This window comes from Mytilus galloprovincialis, chromosome 10 (genome assembly GCF_965363235.1).
Source record: "Mytilus galloprovincialis chromosome 10, xbMytGall1.hap1.1, whole genome shotgun sequence".
Lineage (NCBI taxonomy): Eukaryota > Metazoa > Mollusca > Bivalvia > Mytilida > Mytilidae > Mytilus > Mytilus galloprovincialis.
In genome coordinates, this window is record NC_134847.1 from 79,630,588 (window position 1) to 79,655,162 (window position 24,575).

The following is a 24,575-nucleotide window of genomic DNA, read 5'->3' on the forward strand; positions in this document are numbered from 1 at the left end:
TCTGATTATTACATTTTGCATGTGCAGTTGAATCAGTTTTGAAAATAAATAGTACTATCCAGCTGTACCAGGGCTGCCAAAAATGTGTGAGACTCGCGCATGTTCATGCTCTTGGCAGTATCCTTGAATCTATTTTTTTCCTCTTTGATCTTTTAAATTTTGGCCAAATCTCACGCATTTGCTTAATGAAAAGTTGGCAGAACTGCTATACATGTGTCAATGAAAACTATGGCAATCAAATCCCTCAGAGCATTCTGCTCTTTGATTCTATCTTCTCCTCTGAAAATTCAGCTCAAACTTAAATCATACACTTTTTTATGCCTCTGCCACAGCAGAGGGGGCATTATTACCCTTGTCCGACTATGTCTGATGCATAGGACACATTCTCAATTTATTTAAACCCATTTACTACTATGCACAGGTAGCAGCACTTGAGGATTAGTTGTGTACCTACATACTCAATAATACAATTTGCTCACAATGAAATTGAGTATGCAAACAGGGAATGTGTTAAAGAGATAACAACCCGACCAAGGAGCATAAAACAGCCCAAAGCCACTAACAGGTCTTCAATATAGCAAGAAAATCCTGCACCTGGAGGCAGGCATCAGTAGGCCCCTTAACAAAAATGAACCTTACACTAATCTCCCAAACATATAAATAACCAAAATTTAAAAAATACAAAACTAACAAAGGCAAGATGTTCTTGACTTGAGACAGGTGCAATAAATGTGACTGGGTTAAAAATATTTTGTGATATCTCAACACTCCCCCTATACCTCTAGCCAATTTAACATACTCAAACTGTATAACATAGTCCAAGTGAGCTTTTCCTCATCACTTGTCTTCCATCATCCCTTGTCCTCCCTCTTCTTCTTTCAACCTACTTCACCAATTTAATCAAACTTGACCACAATCATTAGTAAGGTACATGTATCTACCGGTAGTTTAGAAAATGAGTTTGATAGGGTAAATTGCATATTTTTCTAGTATATAAAAAAACACTATAGATAGAGAAAATCTGTCATTTTCGAAGTGTTCAAAATGATGAGATCTGCATATTGTCTATTCACTTCAAAACTGTCTGACTTCTCATAGAAGAATAATTGCCCTTATATATAAATATGACCAATGTTACATATTTTTTATCATTTTTATACCCCCGCTTTAAAAAAGGGGGGGTATACTGTTTTACCTCTGTCTGTCAGTCCGTCCGTCCGTCAGTCAGTCCGTCCCATGAAACTTTCGTCACATTTTTCTCAGGAACTACACATCCACCCTTTCTGTAATTTAGTATCAACATTTATATATGTCAGCCACACCGTGTGATGCGTTTTCAGATTCATCGCTTAACAACTTCCTGTTTACCGAACACTTGTCTGATTTTACACATGATAGCCAAGTTGAAAATTTTCGTCACATTTTTCTCAGGAACTACAATACAAGGATTTCTGAAATTTGGTTTCAGGATTTATATAAGTCAGCTATACCGTGTGATGCGTTTTCAGATTCATCACTCGACAACTTCCTGTTTACCGAACACTTGTATGATTTTACACATGATAGCCAAGTTGAAAATTTTCGTCACATTTTTCTCAGGAACTACAATACAAGGATTTCTGAAATTTGGTTTCAGGATTTATATAAGTCAGCTATACAGTGTGATGCGTTTTCAGATTCATCACTCGACAACTTCCTGTTTACCGAACACTTGTATGATTTTACACATGATAGCCAAGTTAAAAATTTTCGTCACATTTTTCTCAGGAACTACAATACAAGGATTTCTGAAATTTGGTTTCAGGATTTTTATAAGTCAGCTATACGGTGTGATGTGTTTTCAGATTCATCACTCGACAACTTCCTGTTTACCGAACACTTGCATATTTTTACACTATTAATATTATCCACTTGCGGCGGGGGTATCATCAGTGAGCAGTAGCTCGCAGTTTCACTTGTTTATCTTGAAAATCTTTTTTTTTGTTTGACTTAGGAAAGTGTGAAAAGGAATTTCATGATATCTGATTTCTGTATAACGTTTTAGTGTGTGAAATAACAATAATATAATGAACAAGAGGCTTATATCAACTTTAATTTGCAATTGACTTAGATGTTATATTGACTGAATATGAATATTTATGAGTTTCAATAAAAAGTGTAAATAAATTATTGATCATCCCTATGGCATGATGCATGATTGATGAGGTTAAAAATGGGAATCGGTACTCGCTACAATTTAGACAGAAACAGAAATCGTGATAGACCACTGACCGACTACTGACTGACCAAGGACCAGGAGGCTTCAATTCTATCACAACTTCTGTACAGAATAAGGATAATTTCTGCTACACCTTCACCACAACAGAAATTTGAAGACATTATCATAGATAGTGGAATTTATTACATTTTTTGATTCTGTTGAATTTTAATTTGCACCATTAACTACTAGTTAAATATGCAGCTTTAAAATGAATACTCTTCTGATATGTTGTCACACATGTAGTGTTTTGGATGCAAATAATGCAATTGTTGTGAATTTCTTGAATAGAATGATTTCAAAGAAAATTTTCATTAACTTTCACACCCTATTCATATAAAAGAGAGACCAACAGAATGTAATTAAACCCACCAAATAACCACAATACATCTATATCCATGGCATGAATTTACTGGCTTCAACAATAGATAAGTTAAATTTGACAGTGTGTCAGGCTTTTAATTTCTTTATCTTATGAATTGTTATCAAAGGTACCAGGACTATAATTTGATACGCCATACACACATTTTGTCTACATAAGACTCATCAGTGACGCTCAGATAAAAAAAAGTTATCAAGCCAAACAAGTACAAAGTTGAAGAGCATTGAGGACCCAAATTCAAAAACGTTGTGCCAAATAGGGCTAAGGTTATCTATGCCTGGGATAAGAAAATCCTTAGTTTTTCGAGAAAAAAAACACATTGTTTTTAAACAGGAAATTTATAAAATCTACCATACAATTGATATTCATGTCAACACAGAAGTGCTGACTACTAAAATGAAACAATGAAAACATGTGAACAATTGTTATTCATTAAAATGTTGCCTTAAAGTAGAAACATATCCTTGGGTATTTAATAGCTTGTTTTGTCTATTAGGCTTTGACAAATGTGGATAATTTCATTGTTAGATGTTTATTTTCTCATCTCTTGTTTGAATTTTTGAATTTTTTTTTTTTTTAAACATTTAAAGTGGCCTGACAGACTGGGCCTTTGTAAGCTATGGCATCACTTTAAAATAGTTTATAATTATCTGTCTTTTACAATTTTGGATATCTTCTCTGAAACTTCAGCTCAAATTAAACTGAAATCATACACTTTTTTTATGCTGCCGCCACAGCAGAGGGGGCATTAAGTGCTACCCTTATTAGTATATGTCCGTACGTCTCAAAATTGGTTTTTGTTCCCTAACTGTAGCGTGCCTAAGCCAAATATTAGGATACTTATACACAATGCTTACTACCACAAAAACCCAGTTCAAGTTTGAATTCAGGTTTTTTCACTGTTGCCTTTCTTGAGTCCCTTCATAATGTTTTATGCAAGCAGATACATCATCTGTGTCCTATGGACAAATTCTCAATTTATGTAAACCCAGTAAACATTATTTACTTCTATGCTTAGATAGCAGTACTGGAGGATTAGTTATGTACCTACATATTCAATAGTACAATTTGCTTACAATAAAATTGAGAATAGGTCAAAGTCAACAAACAGCCCAAGGCCACCAATGGGTCTTCAATACAGCAAGAAAATTCCACACCAAGAGTTGGGCTCCATTTGGCCCCAAAACAAAAAATGTGTATTACGTTAGGTCATAGAAAATGTACCTACTTATCAACTCCGAAACATATAAATCAATCAAAATTTAAAAAAAACATACCAAATTAACAAAAATCAGAGTTTATAACTTGGGACTAGCGCAAAAATGTGGCGGGGTTGAATGTTTTATCAGATCTCAACACTCCCAAAATACCTCTAACCATTTAACATACTCAAACTGTATAATAGAGTGCAAATAAGCTTTTCGCATCACTTGGCTTTCATCAGCCCTTGTCCTCCTTCTTTTTAAGCAGATACTAATTAAGATGTCCTTCTCTGAAACTACTTGACATGATTTAATCAAACTTGACCACAATCAGTATTAAGGTATCTAGTTTAAAAAGTGTGTTTGATAGGATAAAATGGCAATTTTTCTTTTATCTTGAAAACCATTTTAGATATGGGAGGGTGGTAAAGGGTGGTCTAAAGCATGAAAAACCAAGCCTAAGAAGTGATATTGTAAATATTAAGGAATAAATAACTAAAAGTTATTACTCTCTCATTCTTTGATATCATGCAGTCATTATAATTAGAGATAAAGACCATGCAGTCCTCTTAAGCAACAAATAGTTGCATCTGATTTAAAAAAAATATTATTCATAGCAATTTGATGGTCTTTTTACATACCATACATATTAGCTACACTTGCAAAAGTAGAATCAATTAAAATAATATCAAGGTGACTAAATATTCCCGGTTTACCTTTTTATACACCTGTCAAAATTTTGTAATTTTGGGGGACACGACGTACATCAAACCAAATACTAGAAAACGAGAAATAAAAAGTCAAAAAAAAAAGAAAAGAAAAAGGCCAAAACATTGCATGAAAATAACCCTTTATCGTTCTCATAGAAAAAGTCTGCCAATTGCAAAAGTGTTTAAAATTATTAGATCTGCTCATTTGCTATTCACATCAAAACTGTTAATTTACTAAAGTTATTTAGTTGGGGTTTAAGACTGATTCACAGAGGCTTTAAAGAAGATTCTTTGTTTTCTGTATTTGTTTATTATTAACACCATATTTTGAAAAACATATTGCTACATTGTAAAATTATTAGTTCACAAATGATAAAAAGATAAGTACTTCTTTCCTTCTGTTACCTGACAAAATATTTAAAGGTAAGATGACACAGCAAAAAGTTTAACATGAATTATGTTATCAACCTTTATTTTTAGACCTATGTAAATATACTTATTTAAAGTTTGTAGTCATGGAAGTTTAAAAGTCTGACAGCAGACATCTTTATTTGATAAATATGGCATTCTCGAAGTCCTTTCAAAAAGGACAAATTCTAGTGGGTTGTGAACTATGTGATGGTGGGAATAGAATCCAATATAAATGTATGGACTGTGAAGTTCTTATGTGCAGTAAGTGTAAAGACAAAGTGCATGCTAGATTTAGAAATGCAAGTCTGCATATAATTAAAGACATCAAAGAGCTGAGCCAACAAGAGGAAGTGGACACATTTAACTTTAGTGATGTTAAATGCCGGGACCATTCTGAACAGGCTTGCTGGGTATTCTGTAAAACTTGTAAGAAAGTCATCTGTGTGAAGTGTGTAACCAAAGTCCACAATTATTATTGATGAAGAAGAACTTGATGATAAAAAGAAGATAATAAAAAGTGGACAAAAGAAAGCAGAGAGACGTATTGATGAATTGTCCAATTCTTTGTACTAAGTTCAGGACATTAAAGAACAGGAGGATGCTAAATTTAGAAAAATCAAGAATGATATCCTTACTCACAGGGAAGCTTTGAAGAGAAAAGTTGATAGGTGTGCTGATAACCTTGTTAAATATCTAGAGCAGACATGGAAATCAAATAGCAGGGTCATTGGAGCAAAACAAAACAAGATTGATAAAACATTAGCAAACTTACAGACTGACAGCAAAACTGTAAAAAGTGCCATCACCTCTAAAGATTTTGCAAAATTCTTTAAGGATTTTGATCAATTAGCTATTGCATTAAGCAATGACGGACCATTGACAAGCTTGAAGTTCTCATGTTTAGGGAGATTCATGCCAGGCAGCATGACAATTTCAAATTTTGGATCAGTGGAGGATGGTGGAATCTTGGAAGTAGAACAACATAAACTTGAATTTGAAGTGGAAAAACAGTTCACCTCAACTTTAAGAAATATTCATGTTATTAAAAGATGTCCTGATGGTACTCTATGGATAAATGATGGTATAAATGAAAAGTTACAACATATAAAATTTGATGAAAACAAGATTGAGATTATGTTAGGTTTGAACATAAAAGTATATGGAATGGTAGTAATGAATTCATGCAACAACCTGCTTATAGTAGCTGCAGGTGAAACAAGGCTAAAAATAATCAATAGAACCACTGGACAAATCACAGATTCCAATTATGATTTAAAATCATTTACATCACAAAATGGACCAGAATCTGTTTTTATAACCAATGATCAAAGAGTTATAGTAGGTAAAGGAGTCAATGGAAAAAACACAGCTGTGATAGTGATGGGTCAGTATGGCAGAACTCTGGCAACATATGACCAAGACAGCAATAAAGAACCAATATTTTCATGCCCTAAACTAATTACCAGCACCATAAAAGGCAACATCTGTGTCATAGATGTATGATATTCTTATAAGTGTAGAGTGGTGGTTTTAGGAAAAGAAGGAGACATCAAACAATTATACACTGGTCATCCTAAAATCAACAATGAAGAAAAACCATTTACACCCACTGACCTGCTTACAACACCAGCAGATAACATTGTTATAACAGATCTCTTCACTTCTACACTACATGTGTTAAACTGTGATGGGAACTTTATTGGCTATTACAATGTAAAATTGAGAATGGAAATGGGGAATGTGTCAAAGAGACAACAACCTGCCCAAATAAAAAACAACAGCAGAGGGTCACCAACAGGTCTTCAATGTAGCGAGAAATTCCCGCACCCGGAGGCGTCCTTCAGCTGGCCCCTAAACAAATATATACTAGTCCAGTGATAATGAACGCCATACTAATTTCCAAATTGTACACAAGAAACTAAAATTAAAATAATACAAGACTAACAAAGGCCAGAGGCTCCTGACTTGGGACAGGCGCAAAAATGCGGCGGGGTTAAACATGTTTGTGAGATCTCAACCCTCCCCCTATACCTCTAACCAATGTAGTAAAGTAAACGCATAACAATACGCACATTAAAATTCAGTTCAAGAGAAATCCGAGTCTGATGTCAGAAGATGTAACCAAAGAAAATAAACAAAATGACAATAATACATAAATAACAACAGACTACTAGCAGTTAACTGACATGCCAGCTCCAGACTTCAACTAAACTGACTGAAAGATTATGATTTCATCATATGAACATCAGGCACAATCCTTCCCGTTAGGGGTTTAGTATCATACCATCATAACATATATGAGAAGAACATAACCCGTGTCATGCCAACAACTGTTTTTAGAATAAATGTGTTTAGTTCCGATGCAAAGACCTTATCAGTGACTCAATATTAACGCCAAAATATGCAATCTTTAATGACTTGACAACAGTATCGTAATTATATCCCTTCTTAATAAGTCTATTCAAAGGTTTTGTAAGTTTCTGAGGTGAATACTGACACCTTTGTGCTTTATAAAGAATATTACCATAAAAAATTGGATGTGAAATACCTGAACGTATTAGAAGTCTGCATGTAGAGCTATATTTACGAATGATGTCTTTATACCGATGATAAAATTTAGTAAATGTTTTGACTAGTTTGTGATATCGAAAACCCTGGTGTAATAATTTTTCAGTAATACATAAATTTCTCTCGTTAAAATCTAAAACATTGTTACATACACGAGCGAATCGTACAAGTTGAGATATATAAACACCGTAAGATGGTGACAAGGGAACGTCACCATCTAAAAACGGATAATTAACGATAGGAAATGAAAAATCATCCCTTTTATCATAAATTTTAGTATTCAGCTTTCCATTAGTGATATAGATATCAAGATCGAGAAAAGGGCAGTGGTCATTGTTAGTATTAGCTTTATTTAAAGTAAGTTCAACAGGATAAATTTCATTAATATACATACTGAAGTCGTCATTATTGAGAGCCAAAATATCATCCAAATATCTAAAAGTATTATTAAATTTGTTTATCAGATGTTGTTTCGATGGGTCTTTGCTTATTTTTGTCATAAATTGTAACTCATAACAATACAAAAACAGGTCCGCAATAAGTGGTGCACAGTTAGTCCCCATTGGAATTCCGATAATCTGACGATATACGGAAACCCCAAATCGAACAAAAATGTTATCTAGTAAAAATTCAAGGGCATATATAGTATCAAAGCATGTCCAATTAACATAGTTTTTTTGTTTTATTGCTACTAAAAAATGACCTAAAAGAGTTTGAACATATATATTCACATTCTGATTTTTTGAATGCCCATTTAATTAGGTGTGTGAATTTTTTCTTAATGAGAATGTGAGGCAATGTGGTATACAGGGTAGAAAAATCAAAACTTTGAACAGATTCAAAATCACCAATATAAGCATGCAATTTATCAAGTACTTCCAACGAGTTCTTGACACTCCAAAAGTAATTTATTCCACTATTTTCGAAGGCCTTATTTGAACAATTTATTATCAGGTTTTTAATTGTACCAAGTGTGCTGGTAAGAAGAATAGACAATTTAGTAGTTGAACAATAGCTTGAAGACGAAATAAATCTATATTTGTAAGGGGTTTTGTGTAGCCTCGGAAGCCAATACATAGTTGGGACTTTCATTGTATTTGGCTCTGCTTGTAAAGTGGTGCCTAAAAGTTTATGTTTGTTACAGATTTCGTTTTCTGAAAATGGAGTAAGTTGGAATGTTGGTGAATTGGTGATTTCTTTTTTCAGAACCTCAATGTAAAATTTACGTCAAACAATAATAATATTATTAGCAGCTTTATCTGCCGGGACAAAAACAAATTCCTTGGCTAGTTCTTTTAGTTTATGTTTGATACGAGAAATAGGTTTATTGTTGTTATTGTTTATAGTAAAATGTTCTTTTAAAATGTTGAATACGTATATCAACTATCTTCATTACTGAATTAAAAAAAGAGTCCAAAGATTTTTTGTCAGCTTTTTCCCGTTTTATCCATTTCATACAGTAAGTATGGAGTGAGTCGTGGATGATATTATGACACTCATTCCAATTAATAATTGACGGGGGACGATATTTAGGTCCTTTACTGAGGAATGATTTTAACTCTCGGTCTTTAACGATGTTAAGATCTCCTGTTATAACATGGGAAATGGGTCCATAAATATATTCGGAATTACTGCAATTACATGAAGTAGGTGTATTTTCACTGATATTGACATCTTTACACAATTGACTATAATTAAACACAAATTTCCGGGTAGATTTCTTGTAAATATAACAAATAAGAGGTAGCTCAGTATTGTCAAAATATCCAGGAATTTGTTCTTTATAAACAGAATGGTCGTTAAATATACCGGCAATATTTACAAAATCAAAGCCTTTATTGACATACTTAATTTTAATAAAATGTTTTTTATGATCTTCAGGGCGATCAATTTTGGGAAATAATTTAGAATAACAATATGCCATAATAATTTGAACAATTTCATACTTAGGACTGCTATATGAAATTGTGTTGCAATCCTCCAAAATTTTATTTAACTTATTAACCGGTAACGAACAGAGTTTTGTTAACAGATAATGTCTGCCGTTGTTTTTTGAAATAGAAATTAGGTCCGAAATATTGGTATGATTGGCCTGAAATTTTCTTTGATTGCGATTTGTTCTACGACCGTGAGAACGTTTTTTACGAACAGTTTTAGAAACTATATCCAAAATGTTAACGGAATTGGTTCTAGATATATTACCAATTCCCATGATATTATCATTTAGACCGAGAGGGTAAACTGTCTGTAATTTTTTAATCCAATTTAATTCAATTATTTTCCGTGATCGTACAAACTTTGAATGCGATTCACCAGGCTGCTTATTTACTACTTCTAAAGGTTGAACTGCTAAATATTTAAAAGGATGGTTGTGCTTCTTAAGGTGTTGGTAAATGATACTTTTGAATTTATTGGGTCTTTTAAAACGATACAGATGTTCTTGAGTGCGTTTAGATAAATATCGTCCAGTTTCTCCTACGTACTGAATACCACACCCCGGTTTGTTTCATGTGAGTAAATAAATAATACTGTTTGTTTTTCAAGTTATATCAGTTTCAAAATGTAAAGAAAATGTGCGACCATTAAACGTGGACCTTACCGTATTGTTGGTGGAAAGACGGGGACATGTAAGTCATTTTTTGGCATGACACTTATCGATAGAAGGGTAACCACGATTTTTATTGTTAAAAATGTTAGCGATGGTAGTATTTTTAGATAACCGATTTTGAAGATTGAGACGTGTGGATACCCTTTGAACAAGTTTAGTATTTAGTAATTTTCCATTTCTAAGCTTCATAATTGTTTTGTTTGTGAATTATATAATAAAGGAGCAAAGATTGGCGTCCAGAATATGAACCAGCATACAATAATTGAAGTATATAAAATGGTGCATGATATTGGAATTTTATATCCCTGTAGTCTTACTTTGTCTACAGAAGGACATATGTATATTGGATGTTCAAATAGAGAAGAAAGCCCAAAAACATTGAAAGCCAAACTTTACAAGATGAAATATTCTGGATTCTAGTGATTTGAAACTGAATTAATTTTGAATTTGTGATTTCTGATTTTCATCATATTTCTGGTAACATTTTAAAGTGTGTAAAATAACCCCAAAATTGTATATCAAGAAGCAGATATAAGAGTTTCATATTTTAAAGAGTGTAAATAATTAATCTAATCAAGAAAGAAATTCTGAAACTATGAAAATCCAAATAGATAACAAAAAGATCAAGAAATTATGCAAATTCCACAACAAAAAATAAGTCCAAGTTGAAATACAAAAAGCCTTTTTAAAGCAGAACTTGTAGAATACTTGAATTTAATTTATTCTGTAGAAAATCTTCTTTGTCTGTTAACTTTAATTCATACATTATTTATATAAAAGGAAGTTATGGAATATATATCAAAGAAAGCTAGAGCAAACAAAGGACAAAAATAACCAAAATACGTCTTGAGGTTAACATGCTGTCTTCAGCAATAAACAGACACAAATTACATTCCATTATAATTTCCTGTGCAGAAACATATTTTTGGGGCATTTTGCAGCTCACCTTACAGTATTAGGCTTTAGAGTAATGTGGAAGACTGCATTTGGTGATTGTTCACTTTCTCATCTCTTGTTTTTAAACTTCTGAGGTTAATTTGTCTTCCAACATTTTCTGCTCACCTGAGGAATCACTTGGCATCAGTTTAAAATAGATCTATACAATTTGTAGCTCATCTGACCCAAAGGATCAAGTGAGCTATCATTTTCACTTGGTTTCTAACATCTGTAGTCATTGTCTGTGAACTTTAAAAAAAATCTTCTCCTCTGAAACCATTATGCCAATTGAAATCAAAATTTTATATTTTATTGTCCAGAATCATCATAAGGAAATATATACAATGGTCCTTGATTTGGTAGACAGTTTTAAAAATAGAAAATAAGCGTAGTATTGTAGTTTGTCAAACATGAGAGAAATTGTTGATTAACTCCAGCCTGGCATCTTAGCCAAACCTCCTCTTTGGGTCATTATTGCCAGGCATAAACAATCAATGTGACCTCTTTTCAGCTCTTAACAGGACTGAATAACTGTGCATGTGCATTTTCTTTTACCCTGAATATATATATCAGATCGTTAATTAACCCTGAATATATATATCAAATCGAAGACTAATCAAGACTTTTAACTTTTATTGATGTTTTGGAGATGACAGGTCATTTATTTCACTTGAAAATATTGTTCTTGCAAAATCTCCCCCTCAGCTGTCAAAGCTGAGGGGGAGATCTCCCTCATTTAAGGTTTCAGAGGTTGGCAGGTATGTCCAACTGGTACAATACTAAAATTTAAAAAATCTTCTGTGAAAAAATTTTACCAGGCAAAATTGTTCAGAATGTCATGATCTATTTACTTTCTATTTGCACCTGAAGATATCTATTTACTTTCTGTTTGCACCTGAAGATATCAAATGACTCAGAGAGGAGTTATTGACCTGATTGTAAATCAGGTACAATTAGGTGTCTTTATCTGAGCATCTCTGCTCGGCAATGTCCTAAAATACTTGGATGACTTTTTAATGAGTTATGTCCTTAAAAAGGATGATTTTTTACTTCTTTCATGTTTTGGGTATTTATGTATTTCCTCTCTAACATGACAAAAAAAGTTGGATGATTCAGCAAAAACAAAAATTGATAACATATTCATCTTTATCTTTAATGTACTACCAATGAAATATCTACATAACTTCATAATTTTATCTTTAATATATAGTATCTACATGTGTAAATAGTTTTATTGAAAGTTTATAGACATCAGTGTTTAAAAGTAAGACAGGATTCTAGAAATTAAAGATCTTGGTCAGCAAGAAGAAGTTGATACATTTAACTATAGTGATGTCAAATGTTCGGTTCACTCTGATCAGGGTTGCTGTGTTTACTGTAAAACTTGTAAGAAAGTCAAAATAAGTTAAGAAACATTAATGATGAATTTTTCACTTGCAAGTGAATAATTCGACCTCATTGAATCTGTATTCATGTGAACATCAATTAGACCCCTTAGACAGAGATGGATAACACATGAATTGTCCATGTAAAGTTATTTAAAGGAAAAGAATGTGGACATTGAAAGTGAAACAAAGATAAAACATTTGATTGACTGTTTTGATCTACAAAAAAAACCAATATATTCTTATACAGGTTAAACAATGATAAATATATGTTTAGGGGGTCAGTCAACTCAATATTTAATTAATTGGTGTGTAGACTTAAACACACATGAAACGAAGCTACATAATATCGAGCTCATGACCTGTTAACTGTTTATTTAAGGTTTTCAATAGTTTGGACAAATGTTTTACATTGTTATTAATCAAATATGAGAATTTGAGTCAAATCGGTTAACATGAATTTGACAGCTCGTGCCCCTTTGAAAAATATGTCCAGTGATCCTTGATTTCCAACCAACATGGTAGACACAATTAGAAATAGAAAGTAAGAGTAAAATGGCAGTTTGTCTATGATATGAGAAATTGTGGGTAAAATCCATCCTGGCATCCTGGTTGAACATCTTCTTTGTGTCATTATGCCTGGCTTAAACCATCAAAGACCACTTTTCAGTGCTAAACTGGACTGAATTACTGTGTTTGTACTAAAATAATTGTTTGTCATGTGTCAAGAAATTATGCTATCCCAAGATGGTTTACGTATACATTATAACATCCATAAACCAATACATACTGTTGAGCAATGAGCAACAGATCCCAGGCTAGGTAAGATCATCATAGGAGTTATTAACCCATCTATAAATGATGAATTCAACCAATATTTGGTGTGTTTGTCTAGCTAGTGGCCTAGTTGCAGTATGCAAGACAATAGCCACAGTTTGTGAACAATAGTCTTATTAAAGTATGTGAGACATAGGTATTACTATCTAGCAGCAGTGCAATGTAAACTCCTTGTGTAAAGGATCATATTTCAGAAGGTGGAAGACCTGGAACCTTCATTCCTTGCATACAAATACCTAATGTTATGAAGTTTCTGTCTGTCCATTGTCCTTGACCTCATTTTCATTGTTCGGTGACTGCTTGAAAAACATTACAATTTATTTGTCACATAAATTTCTCACTTATAATGAGTATTAGGATATCTATGTTTTGTATAGGGGTTCCTTGTAAAGTCTACATGTCTATCAGACAGGGTTCACCTGACCTTGATTTCGTTTCATTGATCAGTGATCAAGGTTAAAAATTAAATTAATTAGGTCTGTTTCTTAGATACTTTTAGCAGTAAGTCAACTAGTATATGGGGAGTATAGAATAATTGTAATGGGTACATGTCAGATTTCTTCTAACATTAACCTCATTTTCATGATTCATTGTCAATCTTAAGGAGGCTTGCGGGTATAAAAAATTCCGCAAAAAATTAAACATTTGTTTTTTCATTACAAATCTTATTTATTACACTATTAGTTATTACTTTATAATATGGTACAAAAATCACCTAGACAAATCGATTTGGTTTGGTCACAGATGACTTTAAAAATGTTAATATCATTGAGAAAGCTCCAAATTATCTCCCTTTGGTGCAAAAAATGTCATTTTTGACGTTTAAATTAAAATATCTTTTTTAACTCATCGGTGACCTATATATTTTATAATTGTTTTCAAACAAGCTGTACATAAACTAAATAATTGTAAAATGTAAGCGATTTTTGTAATTCAGTTCTTTTTTTGTTTCGATATTACCAATATTTCTCCTATTAGTTCAACAGAAAAAAAGGACATTAACAAAAATGTATGCTTCTTTCGGAGGCAGAATGTGAGCTTAAATGAACGGTGACCCCATATTTTTATTTTTATTTTTATTAGGTATAAGATAAAGTTTAGTTATAGAAAAAAATAGCAGAATCCTATATTAGAAAAAAAAGTTGATTTGGACCTGCGAGCCCCCTTAAGCTCTGTGTGGTTTGGTCTGTTTTTCAGGTACTATAGGCAATTAGGTTGGTTTGGTCTGTTTTTCAAGTACTACAGGCAATAGGTTAACTACATTTGGTGTATGGAATGATATAAAGAAGAACATTTTGGTCAAGATGGTATTTTCGGACATTAACATTATTTTTTATGGTCAGATGGTTAATGTTAGGTTTTTAAATGCCTGTTTTTGAGACGTTTTATTGTATATTGTTGTCAGTCTGGCTATCTGTCCATCCATCTGTCTTTAGTCTATCAGTCCATCTGTCTGTCCATGGTAAACTTTTTGGAAAATATCTCAAAAACTCTTTGACCAATTTGTATAATTCCATTGACATAAGCCCCCTTTCAGTTTTTATAAATTTTAGATTTATTTTTAGAGTTATGGGGTTTTATTCATTGAAAAAAGAGTCAGTTTCCAGTTTTCCATCAATAACTCAATGAAACTTTATCACATAAAAGAAAAATATAATACCCAACTGTGATATCTACTTTTAAAACATACATGTCTTCAAAATAGATCATTTACTATTTTTGGGGCCCTTTATAGCTTGCTGTTTGGTGTGAGCCAAGGCTCTGTGTTGAAGGTCATACCTTGACCTATAATGGTTTACTTTTATGAATTGTTACTTGGATGGAGAGTTGTCTCATTGGCACTTATACCACATCTTCCAATATTTATTTTAATTTATTTTAAATTTCACCATTTCTGTTCAAAGGTAAATTACTCAAAATAAATCATATAAACTAGAAATCCCATTTTCTGAACTTGTATATATACTAAGTATGACTTTTCGCTCTGTTTAGGTCTTTAATTAAAAAAAGCCATAATCTAACTTGACCTTCATTTAGTTGCAGAAAAAAACAACATATCTAAATTTGAAAATATTTTGTCAAAACATCAAATTATTGCACAGACAACGCTCTAAGAATCTTTTTCACTTCTGAGGTCTACAACTCTACAAACAAAAGCTAGAATTGTGAAAATCGAACTTGACCTTCATTTAGCACAGAAAACAACATATCCGAATTTGAAAAGATTTTGTCAAAGCATTTTCATGTTAATGAACGGACAGCAACTGACAACTCAATGTACATTCAAAATTCAATAACTGATTTTTCCTTCATACTTCTGGTAAAAACTTGTGTCTAATCCATTTGTCATTTTTGAACAACAAACATTTAAACTAAAAACTAAAACTAAAAATAAGATGTGGTATGATTGCCAATGAAACAATTATCCACCAAAGACCAAATGTAGTTGAAGTAAGCAACTGTAGGTCATCATAGGCTGACAATAAGTAAAACCCATACTGTATAGTAATTATACTATTAAAACTCAAAATTATCATAGTTTTTTATTAACCTTTTTTCAGCTGTTGATCCAATACATTTATATACTTTCAGGTTGTCAATATGAGGGAAGAAATTATCGCCATGGTGATACCATAACAGCAGACAAATGTTCCAGGTGTATCTGTAGAGAAGGTAAGAAAAGCAGCTTAATTATAAAAAGAAGATGTGGTATGATTGCCAATGAGACAACCTTTCACAAGAGACCAAATGACACAGAAATTAACAACTATAGATCACCATAGTTTAGTTTAGTTTACATATTAAATTTTTTTAAACAATGTGTTCGGAAAGGGATAAATTTCCATAGAATTAGAGAAATGGCAATACCATCTATTCATGTCTCAATAAAATGATCAAACTTTTGTACAGACTTGACCAAGTCTGTGGTAATATTATTTATACCTGGTAGTTATATTTATTTGATGATATATCTGTGACAGTAACTAGGGCAGGTCAACAAATAGATCATCTTTATTCTATATTTCATATGTTTTTCTGATTTATGATCTTTAGGTGAGTTGGATTGTCAACGTCCACAGTGTTCCCCACCCAGATGTAGGAACCCAGTACAACAACAAGGTGACTGTTGTCCCTCTTGTACAGAATGCCAGTATGGAGGACAGACATACCAGAATCTACAGAGGTTTATTCCATCTGAGAGTCCATGTCTGTCTTGTCAGTGTAATGTAAGTTATATGGAGGGCAGATTATAATAACAACATAAGCTGAAGTTTATTATACCCTATTTTAGTACCTGACTACCATGAGGAAAAGAATTTATTTTTAAGTCAGAAAGAATATTCCAGCTTATAACTTGAAAAACAAACAATAGTGGAAAAGGAAGATTGGATATAATAAATGAGATATTTAACCTTCAAAATTGTTGTATATATATATATAATATAACTTCTCTGCTTTCAGAAAGGGGAAGTAACCTGTGAAGATAAGAAACTGACCTGTCCACCTTCTTCCTGTAGCCATCCAGACACATCCCCAGGACAGTGTTGTCCTTCCTGTAGAGGATGTTTCTTTATGAGGAGGAGGTTCAGAAACAATCAGAAGTTTGTTCCACCAGGTGGCGATGCTTGTAAAATCTGTCTCTGTAGGGTAAGATAAGTATATACTAGTAAATTGTTTTTGATGAATTCGATTATTTTCTTTGCATGAAAAGAATATAAAATGAATGCATTGATTTGAACGTGTTAACAGGGGTTAAAACTTTGATTAAAAGTATATTTCAAAATAATAAAAATTTATCATCCTAAAACTTTCAGATTAAAAAGGAGATATAAGGTCATTATCAACGACACAACAAACAAGCGACAAAACAATAATAAATGTATCTAGAGGCCAAAAGTGACATTGCACCAATGTGGTAATTAAAAACCATAAAAGTCTAATTTTAAATACAGAAAACAACATGACCATAAGCACGATAAGGAAATGATAAAAATACAACTCCCCAAAAACTGCTAATTATATAAGAACACTAAAGATTAAGCAATATCAACCCCACCTATGACAGGGAGGAAGATGCTGCAGAGGGGCAACATGCTTTAATATTTTGATGTCAGTAATATCCTATTTTAAGGCATCACACATTGGTTAATATATGATCTAACATTAAGACAACACTTAATTTATATACCATTGATTGTGTCAATTCTCCTATCCTTAAACTTGGCAAAGTCTTCAACAATAGACATGAATCTATACAGTACCTCAAGCTCTGAATCTCCCCATAGTCTAGAAAAGCTATGGGGACTTAAAGACAACAACAGGTGGTTCCTGACATGTGCACGCATGTTCCCTTTAACTATTATATAAAATTGAGAATGAAAATGGGGAATGTGTCAAAGAGACAACAACCAGACCATAGAGCAGACAACAGCCGAAGGTTACCAATGGATCTTCAATGTATATAAATAAAGGCAACAGTAGTATACCGCTGTTCCAAATTCATAAATAGATAGAGAAAAAACAAATCCGAGTTACAAAGTAAAACTGAGGGAAACGCATCAAATATAAGAGAACTACGACACAACAGAAACACAACATTAAAATGTAGCACACAGAAAAATGAACTATAATATAACAATGGCCATTTCTCTGACTTGGTACAGGGCATTTTCAGATAAAAATGGTGGGTTGAACCTGGTTTTGTGGCATGCCAAACCTCCTGCTTTAATGGCAATGTTAATTATAACATTAAAATGACTTTACATGACAGGACTACAATACAAATAAATGGGAGAAAATATAGGACAGAGAAATAAACGATTAATAGCCAATAAAAGATACTTTGTTAAAAATTTAATGCCCCAGACGTGTGCCACGACAATTTCTTCAATGTTTCAAAAAGTATAAAAACCTATCTGTGCCAAGAAAGAATATATCCATGAATGAAAACCCCCGCAAAATTTAACTTTTTAATAATATCACTTCCAATTATAGAGACAAAACCATGAAATTTTAACCCCATGAAAATAAATGTTTCTACAGTATATAGCTACCATTAAAATCATGGCAACATCAAGTAATTAATGTTTATAGGATGGAACAGTGGACTGTCAGGACATGGGTTGTCCCCCTTTAAACTGTATCAACCCTGTCAAACCACCAGGTCATTGCTGTGGAACCTGTCCAATGGCCTGTACTGTACTGGGAAAGACATATAACGAAGGACAAATGTTTGATGATCCGAAGGACAAATGCTCTGTCTGTATGTGCACAGTAAGTACCCATAGCAACTGTTTATCAAAATAAATCATTTATATGTTATCCACACTATATCTCATTTGATGTAATTTCAGTTTTGCTTTTATCTTATTTTATTGTCTTGTGAAAGTTTTCAATTGAGCAACAAAAAGATATAAATGATGTTGCTTTATTTTATTTTGTTTTATTTATTTGTATCAGAATTACATAATCAGTGTTATATGTACATTATAATGTGTGTATTATTTTATGTATTTTAAAGTTACTACCAGTCATTCAATAGTATCATACTAGAACTGTAGATAATAAAATAGGATAGCTTTCTTTTCTTTATAAATTTATCTATATTATGAGCAAGTCTGGCTTAGTTTTCTTGAAACATTTATTTAGGGAAAGCTCAAATGTAAGGTCAACTCGTGGTGTAAGATTACTAGGTCAGTTTATTTGATATGGTTATTTTAGGGTTTTTGTTTCATCACTTAAATATTATGCTATCCTTTGTCTTAGATCTGAACGTACAATATGGGTTTGTGAGTGTCCAATGTTGATGGTCATGCTCTGACATTCATAGATATGGACATGTGTATAATACCTTCATATTACTTTAAACTTTAATGCTGACTTATGATGATCTTTTGTTGGTAGCTGTTCACAGTTCAATCATATTGTTTTCATGTCCCCTCTGCTGGGGAGCATCAAATGTTACCCTTGAAAGTCTGTTAGTCTTTCTGTCTTTCCCATTTTCATTTCTGCACTCCAACTAAACGCTTGCCTCATCCATGTTTTATAATTTTCTTTTACTAAAAACTGAAACTTACACAAACTGAGTTTGAATTTTGGCAGTGAATCACCTACAATTCTATTTATAAAATTGAAAATTGCAAACTTTTTCATTTCCCCACTATAACTTTAGTTTTCTTCAACCAAATGTTAAGTAAACTCATACACAATGCTTAGTACCACCAAACACAGATCAAGTTCATATTTGGGTGACATCACTTTCACCTCTCTTGAGTTATGTCCTTTTATAAATGAAAAAAAATGATAAATTTGCCATATATAAGGGGGCATCTGTGTCCCATGGACATATTCTTTCATTTTAAAATTTTTCTTATTGAGATAATTATTTGATAGAATTGATTGATTGGTAGTATCTGTTTGTCATGTGATATTTATATAAATCTGATTGGTCCTTACACAGAGATCTAGAACAGGGGTGAGTATTACCAGTGCAACATGTTTGTCTTGTTTGGAATGCATTTTCTGTTAACTTGCTTACACACCCTCTCTTTTATATGTTTGAATGTTAACATTTGTAAAAAGTGTTAAATGAAAATTGATTTGAATATTTTCTATAAATTTACATGCAGTTAATTAAATCAGAATAATTTTAGTTCACTGTCAGGCTCACCTTGAAGAACTTGGATGTAGAGTGAAATATGCATTTAAACCTTCTCATTATTGTTTTAGAAAGTACTTTTGATAAGGTGCTCTTGTCATCTACATTGAGCTAAATAGACAGTTTCTAGTTAAAACATAAACATGGGGAAAAAATCTGAAAAAAAACATGTGAAAAAGTCTTTTTTTCTATGACAAATAACAGAAAGATTAACAATGAAAATTATTGAGGTGATGGTATTTTAAATGTAAATCTAACCAAAGTATCTGTCCATCTTTTTATGAATTATTTTAACAGTTAATTAATCTAACAAAGTAGACATTGCATTTACTGTAATAAAACTAATTAAATAATACTCATCTTTTAAAAACTGTAAACTATTTATTATTAAATAATATAAAACCTTGTTCTTAATACTAAATAAACTGTGGTAACTGTTTTGTACTTCATATATATACCCTTTTTATCTAGTTGTTTCACGATCAGTTTTTATTGATTATCGTTAGACCTCAGCCTATATACTATATGCAGTAACATATAAACTCATTTGTTCAGGGGATAATATTGATGCATTGCTGATAATAGTATCTGAAATGTTTACATATTAATTTTACTTATTAATTTTACTAATTTGTTTACCCCAAGTTATACAAAGATTACAAAATTATTTATGATAAATTAAAAAAAAATCACTTTTTACAACTAACTTTTTCTACTGTTTACCTGCATGTTAACTTAAAAAGAGAAAAAAAGAAACAAATAATTTTGTATTAGGTCACTGTGACTGAATGTTCTAAGAAAATGAATAGAAAATTATGATTATGCTCCACCCACCCCCCACCTTAGAGGAGGGGCATTAAGTTCTACCCTTGTCTTTAAGGAATAAATGTAATATTTTTTTCTGTCTATTCGAAATAACATAAAAAAGTGGTGCGCACTGAATAACCTGTGTATCGGGTTATAAAGTGTGCACCACATTTTTTACGTTATTTGGAATAGACAGAAAAAATATTACAGTTATTTATTATTATTAGGTTGCCTAAACCGAATGTTATGATTCTTCCGTAAAATAGATATAAGAAGATGTGGTATAAATGACAATTAGACAACTCTCCATCCAAGTCTCAATTTATAAAGAAAAACCATTATCATAAAATGCCAATTACCACAAAACACAGATCAAGTTTTAATATTGGTTGTATCACTATAACTGTTTGAGAGTTCACTTTACAAATTGAAAAATTGCTGAATTTTTCGTTTCTGTTCTCTAACTTAAGTTTGCTATGAAACTTATGCACAATACTTATTACCACAAAACTAAGTTCAAGTACAAATTTGAGTAGTGTCAATTTTACCGTTCTTAAGTTATGTCTCTTTATAACTTTATATGATTGCAAGTGAGGACATCATCTGTGTTCCATGGACACATTTCCAATTTATTCCAAATAGTTTTGATGAACTTGAACTAAAATTTTAACAGAATTTTACATACCAACCATTTGGTATGGCATTCTCTTCAGAAATTTTGAAAACATTTGACAGTATTTTATTTAAATGGGTTTGTACAGTAAAAATCATATCTGAAGCAACAGGGCCAATGAAAACCGAGGTTGGTCTTAAAATTTGTCAGTGTACAAAATGTTTTAAACTTCAAAATCACATTCCATGACTTGGCTTCCTTCTGATGAACATGGTTTTACATTAACAGTTATTTTATTATATCTGCATTATGTATAAAGTCAGGTGAACTTATTTGAAAATGCAAAACTTCTTGATGGAAAACCTCATTATATTGAATTGTCAGCTTTTGGACAATTACACATTTTATTCTGATGGCACAGCTTTTACAATTCCTTCCAGAATCAGAATGCTAAATTTCTCAACAGTGAAGCTATGACATCTTTGGGATCTGTATATTTCCTTTTGTTTTTCACTTGCTGCTTGTATTTTCACATTGTTTCGTGTTGTATATTACACGCTGCATGCTTTAGCATGTTTCTTGAAAGAACTGAGTTTTTCCTATTTTTTTTCTCAAAGTTTACCATCTTTGAAAATTCTTAACGATTAGTTAGTACCATTGCAATCACATTTTAATGTTGAATTTAAGTTAAATACAATAAATGCACTGAAATTTTGATGAAGATTTTATTGAGGGCAGGAGAATTAAAATAAATGTCCTCATTTATTATTCTGACTGTTTGACCACAGATAATAGTTAAATGCGATTCCTGAAAATGCTCTGTAAGATATTCTGCAACCAAAAATAAAAATGAAAGGGTTTAGTCTGCTAGAATAACCTAAGGCCTTTCATACATTAAACAAATCTTTCCAATTAATTTGAAGTTTATGATACTGCTGACTTAATTACCATGAAATAGTTATTGTAACAAAAAAATTTGATGATTTGATGTTAAATGAATAAACTTGGAAAAGAATATAAACATAATAGTTTATATAGTTGACACCAAGGAAAAGTTTGTTTAACATTGATTGGAATATTCATAAGCAACGAAACAGCAGTCATTTAATTAAAAAAAAAAAATCAAAAGAGCCAGTTTGCATTCAGGTCTAATATTTGGAAGTAATTGTTGATAATTTCTTTCATTTATTCACCTCATAACCAATTTCAGGCAGAATGAAAATCCCATGTTATTGCTAGATTTAGTGTTAATTTCAATGCACTGAAATTTTACTAAAGTTGGTAGGAGAAATACAGTGAATTCCTTTATCTATATTATAAATGATATGAGAAATATCAGATGAATAACAGTAGTAAACAGCTGTATTCCTTTGCTTTTGAGCTTTTTTCATGTGTGTGTAGTGATATTTTTGGTCATCGATACACCATAATATTTCTATATTATCATTTCATTTTCATTTTTATGGTCTGATCACTTATACTGACCAAGACACTACCTTTTGTAGTAAACTTACTAAAGGATATCATCTTAATTTTACTTTTTCATGTTTTTTATTATTATTAAACTTGACAAAGTATACGTTTTCAGATAGATCTAAATTTATAATGAATGATTTTGTTTTATTTTTAGAATGGTGAAGTGAGATGTCAGATGAGAAGTTGTCCTCAAGTCACATGTAGCCATCCAGCGCAGCGTCCAGGAGAATGCTGTCCATCTTGCTTTATGTGTAGATATAATGGACAAAATATCTTAAATGGACAGAATTACATTGACCCACGACAGCCATGTGTAGAATGTTCCTGTTCAGTATGTTTTTATGATTATAAGAAAAACAAATTGCTTTTGTAAATTAATAAAAAATTAAGGTCTGTTCTCATTATTCAAGGACTATGAAGGTCCTACTATCTGTTCAAAAGAGTAGATATGTATAAAGAGGGGCAAAAGATACCAGAGGGACATTCAAACTCATATGCCGAAAAATAAACAGACAATGCCATGGCTAAATAAGAAAAAAGACCAATAAACAAACAATAGTACACAAAACCCAACATAGCAAACTTAAGACTGAGCAACACTAACCCCACCGAAAATTGGGGGTGATCTCAGGTGCTCAAGAAGGGTAAGCAGATCCTGCTCCTATTGTGGCACAGGTTATTACAAACCCCGTAATAAGTCTTTAATTCGGTAGGTCACATTTCGGAAAAGGGTTCAGGATTAAAGTTACGACATTTGTACCCACATAATTATCTATCTTAAGCCTAGATATGCCATTAGACCTTTTGATGACCAAATATGCAGTGTCTCAAAATTCTTTGGAGAGTTTATACACAACCCCAAATTATATAGTATACCCGCTCTAGGGCTTTATTTTGCATTCACCTTTTATGTCTGTGCACAATCTTCCCTATATCTGTTGTGCAACAATTTTTTTCCTCACTATTTTCTCCACTGCTTCATGAAATATATGTTTTGTCAGCAGAATAAATAATGACTTTGGGGCTTTTTCATCAAAAAGTCATTGGCCATGGTATGTGCATTACTGGTACGCAATAGTCAAGTTTAAGATACATCAATAGGAATATGTTTTTATTTGAACTATAAGAAGTGCATTTATTTTTGCTCACAACTGTTCTTTTTCCTTTTCAGTACATTATTTTAACATGCAAAGAAAAAAAAGGCAATGTTGTCCATTTAAGTTGCTTGATTCATCCATTTGTCTTTTTTCAGTATGGTATTGTAACGTGTACAGATAAGATAGGTGACTGTCCCCCGATCAGTTGTCCTTACCCAGAAACAGAGCCTGGTAGTTGTTGTCCTGTATGTAAACCAAAGGATTGTGTCATCAATGGAGTGGTCTTCAAAGAGGGATTGACCTTCACCAACCCTGATGACAGATGTCAGGACTGTCAGTGTGACAGAGGTCAACCTAGATGTAGGACAAGATCCTGTCCTGAGGTCAGATGTAGATATCCTAGTTTTACTGCTGATAAATGTTGCCAGGAGTGTGTAGGTGGGTTAAAAAAGAAATGACTCAAATCTATGTTGCTGTTGTTTCATAATTTGTGAGGGTTGTACAGTGGAACATGTTAACCTCGAAATTAAATGTTCAACGAATGACATATTTCCTATAGGCTTGTCTACAGATTCAGGAAAAACCAAGATATTAAATATTCAAGGACATGTAAATTTACCTTAATCCA

At 32.2% G+C, this 24,575-nt stretch overlaps 1 protein-coding gene across 3 annotated transcripts in view; it reads left to right on the forward strand.

Moving 5' to 3' along the window:
* LOC143048505 (uncharacterized) overlaps positions 1-24,575 on the forward strand; it is a 155,583-nt gene that overhangs the window by 90,603 nt on the left and 40,405 nt on the right. For 2 of the 3 annotated variants that reach the window (XM_076222195.1, XM_076222196.1), the window contains 7 exons: positions 15,889-15,969; positions 16,351-16,523; positions 16,759-16,944; positions 18,391-18,570; positions 19,757-19,771; positions 23,005-23,181; positions 24,103-24,385. In XM_076222195.1, coding sequence (XP_076078310.1) covers positions 15,889-15,969; positions 16,351-16,523; positions 16,759-16,944; positions 18,391-18,570; positions 19,757-19,771; positions 23,005-23,181; positions 24,103-24,385 — 1,095 coding nt within the window. The remainder of the gene's footprint in view (positions 1-15,888; positions 15,970-16,350; positions 16,524-16,758; positions 16,945-18,390; positions 18,571-19,756; positions 19,772-23,004; positions 23,182-24,102; positions 24,386-24,575) is intronic. The other variant, XM_076222197.1, reaches the window with a different exon arrangement.